We start from the raw sequence: 10,593 nt of genomic DNA, 5'->3' as shown, positions 1-10,593 counted from the left end.
TATATATATATATATATATATATATATATATCAGTTTTGATTTGTTGACTCTGTTGGAATTTCTTTTGTCTTCTTGTGGTTTGGCCCCCAACCCACCGCTCACGTGCCTCACCTTGAATATATTTGTGCAAGGATGGCTCTGAATGAAAAGAAAACAGCAGCAGGGTGTATAAAAAAAAAAACGAGAACTAATACACCAACCCAAGCACGTCGTGTCACCCGTCCCACCACACGGGGTTTGAATCAGAAGCATCGCTGGAAGAGGAGAGAGAAAGAGATAGAAGGAGTAGGGGGAACGGGAAGGGAAGGAAAACAAAATGGAGTGAGAGTACGTTGACTATTTTGCCGCGCTGGGGAAGACATGCTGTGCCCGTCGGTCTATGCCCGCAGAGTCAATACTTTCAGCATCAGCAACTGCAGCAGCGGTAGCGGGATCCGCACCGCCCTGTGGCAAACTCTGATCGCCCATCATGATGTTCCGCTTGAGCCTCTTACGGTCGTGAGCAATAGCCTTCTTGCGCAGCCGCTCCAAGAGTTTGGATGCCACGTCGCATGCCTGCATACCGCTCTGGCATGACACCTTTACATCCACGATCTGCTCCTCCGCTGTTACCTTGTACATCTTCACCTGGAGTTTCACCGACGGGTGCTTCACAGCTGCGAAGAAGTAAGGATAGATCGGTTTCCACAACAAGCCTTCTTCTCGCATGGCGTTGTACACGTAGCGCAACGTCGTTGGTGGCTCGCTTGATGAAAAAAGGACCCCGTTACGCACAAAGTCATTCCCAAATCGAGCAACTACATCGCAGCGATACACATCAAGCGGCTGGACAGGCACACTAGGTGCACCCTGTTCCCGTGCACTCATGCGCCGCTTGTCGTCCTCTTCCCCTTTGCTTTTCCTTGCCTTTGTCGCGGAGGCAGGGTGAAGTAGCGGTTTTGACCCACTACTTGTCGTTGAGCTTGCCTCAGTCTCGCCCGTCATCGGCTTGAGGAGCGGCTGCAGAAGACCACCGCCACCACCACCACCGGCACTAGGGGCCGCAGTCTGTACTTGCTGTGGCATGGTCGACTTCGGCCTTGTTGCGAAGGGGCGCTCGACTACTCCAAGCAACTTCCCGAGTAAGGTGTGGTTTGAGGAGTGATGATACAACGGGAGAAACGTCTCCGCGAGCCTGTTGTACCCCTCCACATACGTGTCTACTACCTCCGAGCCCTGCTGCTCCGACTGCACATGTGCAGGGAGGGAGCCACAAAACGTGATGCCCCCATCCTTATGCGCTCTAATAGAATCATGCGCACCTTGCTGGTGTGACGACTGATAGCTCCGCGGCAAAGAGGCGATGCCCATAGGTATCTGGTGCAATGAGTTTGCATTGAGGGAGCCATAGCCTTGGGTCATTGACTGCGTCAGAATGAGGGAACCAGCCGCCTCAGACCGAGCCCCAAGTTGAGCCAACCGTTCTAGAGGCATGTGGCCCATCTTCCGGTGTAAAAGAATGAGATATGACACGTACACATCGTGCTCATCGTCACGAAGCGCCTGTTCAGCGGGTGGGATTACGAGGGGTGTTGGCCACAGCTTCGCGTCTACGGCGTTACTATATTTCTCAAAGAAATCCGCTGCGGGGTAGCGCTTCGTATCCCCTCCGTCCTCAAACACCTCCCCATTGAAGAGTGGCGAGTTCCTCTTTTCATGCACCGCAATGATCGAGGCGGCCTCCTGCTGCGACATGCCAAACCGAGTCGCCACCGCTGCAATCACCGAGTTGTCAAACGTACTCTCCTCCAACAGCGTTCCCTTGGCAAAGCGAACGGTGTCAAGAATGGCTTCATAGTGCAGAGTAAGAAGGTGCGGGGGAAAGGCGTCGGCTACCCACGGGTGTTGCATCACCTGCTCCATAGTGGCACGCTCTAATGGATTCACCACCAGCATACGCCGAATCAAGTCCTGCGCCGCCCCTGAGAGGCCGCTCGGCATAACGTAATTCGCTGTCTGTATCAACTTGAAGAGCGCGGCAACGTTGTTGTTATCGAAAGGAAGAGCACCGGCAAGCATGGTGTAGAGCACAACTCCACAGCTCCAAACATCAGTCTCAGGGCCACCGTACAGCTTCCCGCTTACTACCTCAGGGGAAGCGTAGTTGGGTGTACCGCAGCTCGTCTCAAAGAAGCACCCATCATGGCTCACAGATGAAAGACCAAAGTCACCAATTTTGATGGTTGTTGATCCATGCTCCATCATGATGTTCTCCGGCTTTAGATCACGGTGCGCCACGCGGTACCTATGGCAGTACGCAACACCAGCCACGATCTGCTGAAATAAATGACGAGCAACATCTTCAGCTAGACGGCCTTTGCGACAAATGTAGTCGAACAACTCCCCACCAGACACATACTCAAGAATGAGAACAATGTCGTGCTTTGTCTGCACCACATCGTACAGTCGCATTATATTTGGGTGCTGAAGCAGCTTGAGTATCTTAATTTCCCGAGTTATCTTAGTGCCTGAACGCGCATCCTGCTCCATGAGTCTGCGCGGGATGACCTTTAGCGCCACCTTCGTTTGCGTGGCCTCATGTACGGCTAACTTCACCTTACCGAATGTACCACGGCCTACCGTCTCACCAACTTGGTAGGGACCAAACCGTTGGTTCATTTAGTTTTGTTTTGTGGTATAATGTATCACGTGTGTGTCGCTGAGGCTATTTTTGTTGTTGTTGCTTGGCCTTCAGCCTTCCTACTTGTCGTCGTCCTTCTTGATGTTCGTCTATTTTCTCCTTCAGCTTTACACTCTACGGTCAGCCTAAAGCCGCCAATATTCGTTCGCTCGCGCACCTGCTTTTGTGTTTCTTTTTTGTTTTCGTATTCCTTGTTTCGCCCTTGTCTTGGTTGCCTCTAGTCGGCAGGCGTGTGTTTTGTGTGGCACGTATGAAGTTCTCGTGCGATTTGTGAAACACGCGAAGAGTGACCCCACTGCGACAGAGTGAAGCGTGGTGGTGGCGGGTCCCCTCCGCTGGGTGGGCTTCCCGAGTTTCCTCCCGCAAAAGAGAGCACTCCACGTCAAAGCAACGCGCAAACGACACACACACACACACACGAGAGAGGGAAAGAGGGAGAAAGAGAGCGAGGAACGGCAAAGGAAGAGGGAAAGGAGAGAGATGCAGCGATGCCACCATAGTGTAGGAATCATATTTGCGGTCTTAATGACGCCTGCGCACCTAGACACACACACACACACACACACACCGTCACACTCAATTACACGCATTGACGGCGCTTAATCCCAGACACACACACACACAACAGGCCAGAAAAAAAAAAGCCTGTATTATTTTTCCCTTCCACAACTTACTAAAGTTTTCTTCTTAAAGCGTCGTCTGTATTGTCTGTCCATGCTTCCCATAGCTGTTGTGCGCTGCAATTACCCACTACGCCAATTCGTCAACCAAGGTGTCACGCAACTGCTGCAGCATGTTGGATTCGTCACCAACCAGGTCGCGGCGCAGCTGGAAGATGCGCTCCACCACGGTAATCTCCGTCGCAGTGGTGTTCAGGCCGCAGAACGCTGCCCAGTCGTTCACTACTAGACCGGAGCCAACAGCGGGGTTGCCTCGATTAATCGTGCCGGCCACTACGGGGACCTGCAGAAGCGAGGCGATCTCGTCCATGTCCTGCGCAGGAGTCTTGGGGTGCACCATACAGCCCTTGTTGGTGACCACGGCGTAGCTGCCGACCAGCGCGTTCTCCGCGATGGATGTGCGGAACGTCTGCACCTGCAACGTATCCCGCAGCACCTCCTCCGTCTCGCGGCTCAGGTCAGTGTGGATGAGCGCGACGTGGTCGTTGCAGACGACGCAGTTTCCGAGCGCACTGAGGCGTTCCTCCACGCGCTGCACCTTAACCGAGTCGGGCAGCGAGTTGCGCAGGTGCTGCAGCTCCTGGTCGGTGGTGATGGACGGCACGACGAGGCCGTGACGGTTGCCGCACGTGAGGCGGCCAACTACGCGGGACCCACCAATGGAGGTGTAGACAACAGGAACATGGTTCGCCAGCTCCTGCTCAAAGACGGAGTAGAAGTTCTGCGAGGCGCCAGCAGCCACGAGGCAGTAGGCATTGGTCAGGCGGGCGAAGACGCCGACGTCGTCGGAGCTCTCAAAGCGCGTACGCAGCGTCATTTGTGCAAACTTTTTTGTTTGTTTCCTTCTTTTTTTTAATCGTACTTTGGAGTTCACACCGTGTCACTTGGCAGCTGCCGACAAGACCAACTAGACAGCACCCAGAGGGGTTTAACCGAGAAAGACCTCAGGGAGCAGAAAACAAAAAAAGAGCAGACAAATATATATATATATATATATATTACCATAAAGCAGGAGTAGAAGCACGGCTATATGAATTAACACCCCACCTACCACCACCAGTTTCGCACTCCACCAACCACAAGCATCAGTTGATTTCAACTACAGCAACAGCAACACTGTTTTATTTCCCCCGCTATAAATAACCCGCCGCACGCCACCACACCCCTCCACTCACTCATCGCCGTCAGGCTCGTGCAGGGCGTCAAACGACATCACCGACGGCGTCAGTCGCGTTGTCATGTTCCTGCGGCGCACAGCGTCCACGCGTGCCGCCTCGCGTCGCAGCGCTGTCTCCGAGTTAAAGAGGAGCTCATACCGCTCGTAGAACGCGTGCCCCTTCGCCTCCAACACCTCATTGACCTCCGGCAGGAAGTGCTTTATCACACGCTCAATGCCATCCTTCAGCGTGTTTTGCGACGATGGGCACGTACGGCAGGCGCCAAGCATTGCGAGCGATACGATACCTGTCTTCTCGTTGTAATTCAGCAACTTCACGTCGCCGCCGTCGCGCTGCACCATGGGCCGCACGTGCTCGCGCAGAAGCTCCTTGATGCACTGCAGCACCTCCGAGTCCTCCGGACGAATGTTGAGGTCGTCCTCGAGAAGGGCGTACTCCTTCGCTGCGGAGATGCACGCGTTGGTAAACACCAAATAGTGCCCGATGAACGAGCTGAGGCTGTGCTCCACCGTATCCCACTCCACGTGCTGGTACACCGTGATGGCGACATGCCGCGGCGCGATGAAGACGCTTGAAACCTCCTCCGCGTACTGCTCGAAGAGCCCGTTGCTGAGCGGGTGCACCCAGGCCAGCCCCCGGTGCGCCACCTCACACGTCTGGCCGTCAGGGATGAAGTTGTCATACGTCGCCGATGGGATGCGGAACGTGTAGCACAATGGGTTCGGCGTCGGCGACGCGTGCAGCTGCATCATGAGCCACCAAGGGGTGCGGCGGAGCATTCAGAGAATGCGCTCCACACCTGCGCAAGAAGTGCCACCGCTCGCACCTCCGGACTCCCTACCCTCAGAGACAATGGCGAATAAGGTTCCAGCCATGGCCACACACAAACAAAAAAAAAAATAAAGAAAGAAGAACAAGAGAGCCAAACAAACGATAACAAAGAAGAGAGGATGAGAAGCGAGATAATAACATAAATCGAGGAGAACCAGCATCTCTAGAAGTAGTAGTAAGGAAGCGGCAACTCGAGAGCGAGAGAGAGAGAGAGAGACCTCACTGAACAGATACACACGACTGTGTCTTTCTTTTCTGACTTTCCCTCTCCCTTTCCTCCTCTCCCTATCTCTTCACATTTGAATTAGTCATGTGCACGCTTTCGCAGGTTCGTCTCCAACTCTTCCTTGGTGAAGTAATTCACCGGAGCCGCCGATAGGACCCACTCTGTGGATGGGAGAGCCGTCACGTGCATCATGTAGCGCTTCGTTGTGCAACGCAGCTGCGTGAAGACGACAAGCTGTGGCCTCTCTCGCAAGATCGGAGCTGACGAAACAGGTACGTTTTCCTTCGTCTTCTCGTCCTGCTGGGTCAACCCAGCGCGGAAGAGATAACTTGACGGGTGCAATTCAGCAGTTGAACCTCCCTCACCACCGAGCGCACTGTTGCTGCGATTGATGCCGCCGTGGTTCACCGTGGCTTCTATTGGGCGCACAACCACATAGGTGCGCCGGTCGATGCCAAGTTTCGACACATTCATAAAGAACCCTGCAAGTAGTGCCTTTGTGAAGACTTCAACGGCGAGAGGAGCCTCCTCCTCTCCGCTGGGTAACTCAAAGCCAATCCGTTCACACGTGCGCAATATCTGGTCCAACACGTCACGAGCTCGGAGAAGTGATTTGGCGTTCACGTAATGAGACTGGCAGAATTCCTGCATCAACGGGCCAGCCCGCAGCCATTCCTCCATCAGTCGCACATAACCTGCAACATCACCATTTCCCGCAGAAAACAACTTGTCCCTGGCACTTGCAATGGCAACACGCTCCTTGGGGTCACGAGTTGCAACAAATATGGAGTCCAGCGTGAGCATTGCCACGGCAATCGACATGTGACGCAGGCACTTTAGGGCGTTTGCACGTATGATGCACTTGCTTAGTGACGGTTCCATTGGAAATTCAGCCATACGTCGCCCTGTCAAAGTCAACTGTCCGTCCTGTTTCATAGCACCTAGGAGATACAAATGGTCCAGGGCTCGTTCTAGCGAAGCTGTTGACGGTGCATCAATGAACTCGAACTGCAGTAGGTTGTTAATGCCAAGGGCTTTGAGCTGCAGGACAACGGAGCTCATCGAGCACCGCATAATTTCTGGCACAGTTTCTTGCGGTAGTTCGTTGCGGAAAGTATAGGTGGTATACAGACGATAGCAGTCACCCTCTTGGGTTCGTCCCGCACGTCCTGCCCTTTGCATGGCGCTGGCCTGCGATGTCGGCAGCACACGCAGCTCCTCCACCATGGCGCGATGATTGTAGTAATTCTGTTTGCAGAGACCCGAGTCCACAACATAGACAATACCATCAATCGTGATGGATGTTTCGGCAATGTTTGTTGCAATTACAACCTTTCTTGTGTGCGGCGGCGGTGTTTCATAGATACGCTTCTGATCCCGAGGAGGTAGAGATGAGTAAATCGGCAACACCAGAAGTGGTCGCAGCTGTCCGCCGGCGTTGGCGATGCCTTCGCGAATAGCAGCGGCGCAGTTCTCGATTTCCTCTTGTCCGGGGAGAAAAACAAGTATGTCCCCGGGCAGAGGCTTCGTAGCGTGTAGCAAGAGCACCGACTCAGCGCACGCCTTCACATAGTCCGCCACTGGCTCAGTGAGGTACGACACCTCAACAGGAAACGTACGCCCCTTCACCGTGAAGATGGGCGCACCATCGAAAAAGTTGCTAAACTTCTCGGCATTAATAGTTGCACTGGCCACAATCACCTTGATATGCTTGTTGCGTCGGGTAATATCCTTCAGCAAGCCTAGGAGAATGTCTGTGTTGAGGGAACGCTCGTGGGCTTCATCGATCATGATGGCAGCGACAGTATGAAGGTTCGGGTCATTGACAAGCTCCTTTAGCATCATACCATCTGTCACAAACATAACCCGCGTCAATGGTCCTGATCGATCATCAAACCGCACCTTATACCCAACAATACTGCCGCAGCGACTTCCCATCTCCTGTGCCACACGCTCCGCTACGCTGATCGCCGCAATGCGTCTAGGTTGTGTACAGATGAGTCGCTTCTCGGCTGCCTTCTCCTCCCCTTCTTCAGGAGCCGCCGCTTCTCCGCCCATGTTGTTATCTTGGTCGTTTCTGTCTTCATGTAATGGCGGAGAGATTTCATGGAATTTCTCTTCGTACAAGTATTGCAACAGCTGTGTGGTTTTTCCAGATCCAGTCTCGCCCACAATAATCACCACCGGATTTTTTCGGATGAGCTCCAGTAGTGTCTCGCGGTTTTTAAAGATAGGAAGTGAACGTCGCTGCTCTTTCAAACGGCGGTGCTGATCCTGCAATGCCTCCGCGCGCTCCGTCTTAATCTGATCCTCCGTCTTGTCAACCACAAATTCATTTTTCTCAATGCGCTCATCAATGACAGAACGATCCATCGCAACGTAGTTCTGCTGCGACTGCTTCTCTTCTTGCTGAATGGGCGCACGATCTTGCAAATCCAATCCCACTTGATCAAGCTTTAACAATGATGCATCACGCTGGCATTCTCCCTGTTGTGTGATCAAAGAGCCATCTTGGTCAAGCAGCCCCTGCCGAAGTTCTGCCGTCCGCTGCAGCTGTGCAGCCGCCTGCACCTCCTGCGCGCGCCTACTCAGTAGCTCAACCTCGGTGAGCGAGTGCGGCAGAACTCCCGCCTCAATCTCGGCAATTTTCTCCTGTAAAACGGCCGATGCGGCCTTTTCGCGCTTAAGTGCCTGTTTGCGGAGGAAGGCATCCCGTGACGCCTGCTGCGCCTTGCGCAAGCGCTCCTCATCCATACGCCTTCCCAACCCTTCCACCCTCTCTGTAAAATAAAAATAAAAAGAGGGCTGCACCCGACCACACACGCACACGCTGGCACGCAATTCGTGTTCTTGTCCTTTTTTTTTTTTTNGGACAAAACAAACCTAAAAAAAAACAGCATCATTCCACTGCAACTTTTCTTGGGGAAGCTGAAGCACCGCAGCAGCCACACCCCAACACCACCGACATATCCACAAATACACTCTCACACACCACCACCACCAACATCACCATCACGATTATTACACAATCATGGGTGTCAAAGAAAGAAGGGCAGAGCAACGACAGTGCTGTACGCTCTCTATTGTGTACCTGTTCACGCCCCACCGCCTTCCCAACCTAGTGGGTGTGGCGAGAGTCGAACTTCAAGTGGGAAGCAGCGCACTCTCACCAATGCGCAATGCGAGCTGTGTGAAAGAAAGAAGGAGGGATGAAAAAAAGTAGGCAACCGCGAACGTGGAAAACCGAGCGAGAGTAACGGCACAACGAACGTTCAAAGCAAGAACGCAAATTTTAACTAGCATTCATGAGGAAAAGGCAGTTCATTCGCTTTTGCTTGCGTTCATAAGGGTTAACCAACCATCCGAGACTCAGTGTCACAACTGTCACCTCCCCCCCTCAGTACAACAACCACCACCCACTACCACTGCGGCGCTGCTAGTTGTCATATTCTTCTTTCTCCCTCTTCGCAACCTCCTTGACTTCATACGTGTGCTCCCTTACCACTCACCGAAGCAGTTTGTTAAGCTCGTCATCGAGATTCAAGACGACTTCCAGTCCCGATGGCGGACGCACCAAAGGAGCACCAGACTCCTCAACAGAGGTGTCAACCTCCGTTGGAGCCTGCACGGTGGAGAGCCACTCCCTGATCACAAACCGGTCGTCATTCTCATCCCCTTCTGCAATGAATGAGTGATGCAGTAATTCATCACATGTAGGACGTCTCTGTGGATCTTTTTGAATGCATCCTGAAATGAATGACGCCAGCGCAGGATCCATCGAAGGTGGGAGGGCAATCACAGGACCATCACCGTTCAGGTGCTGCAGCAGTATCCAGAAACTTGCTTCCGTCGAGGAATTGTTGCGCAAAAATCTTTCCGTGAAAGGACATGCACCCAATGCGAGCTCAGCAACAACGAGGCCCAGCGACCATATATCTGCCGAGAACGAATAGGACTCCCCTTTTAACCGCTCAGGGCTCATGTACGTCAGCGTCCCAACAAAGCTGTGTGCATCACCACGGGTGCATTCCAGAAAGGAGCTCACGCCAAAATCTGATATTTTGATGCGTCCGTCCTGACTGTAGAGAAGGTTGCTAGGCTTAAGGTCGCGGTGCATGAGATGCCTAACCTTGTGTAGGTAGTAGAGACCACGGATAATGCTGCGTGTGATGCTTGCCAGGACAGCTGTTGGAACCGGTTTCGGCACGCCATCTAGACTGCCATCCATGCATTCCATGGCAATGAAAACCGAGCCTTCATGGCAGAAGGCACCATAAAAGTCAACCAAGTATGGTGATGTGCTGCCGTCCCTATGGAGCGTTTCCAATTCGCGCCTTATCTCCTGTAGGTGTGTCTGCCCCGTGAGCTTGATCTCCTTCAAAGCGATGTCCCTATCGGTCTTGAGGTGCGTCGCTCGGCGCACGGACCCGCTGCTCCCCTGCCCCAAGAAGCCTGTTGCGCTCAGCACCACATCCTCTGGCGAAAGGCCATACTTGTACCCCATCGACGTCGTGAGACCCTCGGAGGAAACGATGAGCTCGCCGAGGCGTAGTCCCTCGTTGGACATCTTTGCCGAGTCATCATTGTCACTCTCCAAATCGTCTAGGTTGATCTTTAGCCCCGCCATCCTCACCCAATGGAGGGAGAAGGGAAGGAGAGAGGATGTTTCTACTTCGGTTGCTTCCTAACTTTAACCGCTGCGCCAAGAAACAGGGAAATGCGTAACACCGAGTTAAAATAAAAAAAAACACAGAATAATGATAGACAATAATTTGATTGAATCCACCACACCAAACAAGGTTGTCAAAGCTGCTAGGACACACTTTGCAGAGGGAAAAGGAAGATGTCAAACAGAGACTCTGCCACCCCCACACCAATAAATCGCCCCCTATCCCCAAATAACTCTTCAGTGCGCCTCTATCCATCGTAGCAGCAAATTTAGCCCCCGCCAGCTCCGCATATTGCGGCATAACTCCTCTCTCTCTCTCTCTCTCTCT

At 53.1% G+C, this 10,593-nt stretch overlaps 5 protein-coding genes across 5 annotated transcripts; all 5 read right to left on the bottom strand.

The window, feature by feature from the left end:
* Positions 1-337: 337 nt before the first annotated feature.
* On the bottom strand, positions 338-2,659 carry DQ04_06131040 (protein kinase; the record flags this gene model as incomplete). The annotated part of the gene is made up of 1 exon (XM_009314550.1): positions 338-2,659. One exon carries the CDS (start codon positions 2,657-2,659, stop codon positions 338-340), a length of 2,322 nt encoding a protein of 773 aa, XP_009312825.1.
* Positions 2,660-3,431: 772 nt separating this feature from the next.
* DQ04_06131030 (eukaryotic translation initiation factor 6) lies at positions 3,432-4,178 on the bottom strand (the record flags this gene model as incomplete). The annotated part of the gene is made up of 1 exon (XM_009314549.1): positions 3,432-4,178. The coding sequence occupies one exon, from the start codon at positions 4,176-4,178 to the stop codon at positions 3,432-3,434; it is 747 nt and encodes a 248-aa protein (XP_009312824.1).
* A 354-nt stretch (positions 4,179-4,532) lies between these two features.
* Positions 4,533-5,318, bottom strand: DQ04_06131020 (hypothetical protein; the record flags this gene model as incomplete). The annotated part of the gene is made up of 1 exon (XM_009314548.1): positions 4,533-5,318. The coding sequence occupies one exon, from the start codon at positions 5,316-5,318 to the stop codon at positions 4,533-4,535; it is 786 nt and encodes a 261-aa protein (XP_009312823.1).
* A 356-nt stretch (positions 5,319-5,674) lies between these two features.
* Positions 5,675-8,350, bottom strand: DQ04_06131010 (putative ATP-dependent DEAD/H RNA helicase; the record flags this gene model as incomplete). The annotated part of the gene is made up of 1 exon (XM_009314547.1): positions 5,675-8,350. The coding sequence occupies one exon, from the start codon at positions 8,348-8,350 to the stop codon at positions 5,675-5,677; it is 2,676 nt and encodes an 891-aa protein (XP_009312822.1).
* Positions 8,351-9,101: 751 nt separating this feature from the next.
* Positions 9,102-10,223, bottom strand: DQ04_06131000 (protein kinase; the record flags this gene model as incomplete). Its single annotated transcript, XM_009314546.1, has 1 exon — positions 9,102-10,223. The coding sequence occupies one exon, from the start codon at positions 10,221-10,223 to the stop codon at positions 9,102-9,104; it is 1,122 nt and encodes a 373-aa protein (XP_009312821.1).
* Between the last annotated feature and the right edge of the window lie 370 nt (positions 10,224-10,593).

Source organism: Trypanosoma grayi (assembly GCF_000691245.1).
Source record: "Trypanosoma grayi strain ANR4 Tgr_613_V1, whole genome shotgun sequence".
NCBI lineage: Eukaryota > Euglenozoa > Kinetoplastea > Trypanosomatida > Trypanosomatidae > Trypanosoma > Trypanosoma grayi.
This window is presented reverse-complemented; position numbering and strand designations above follow the sequence as displayed.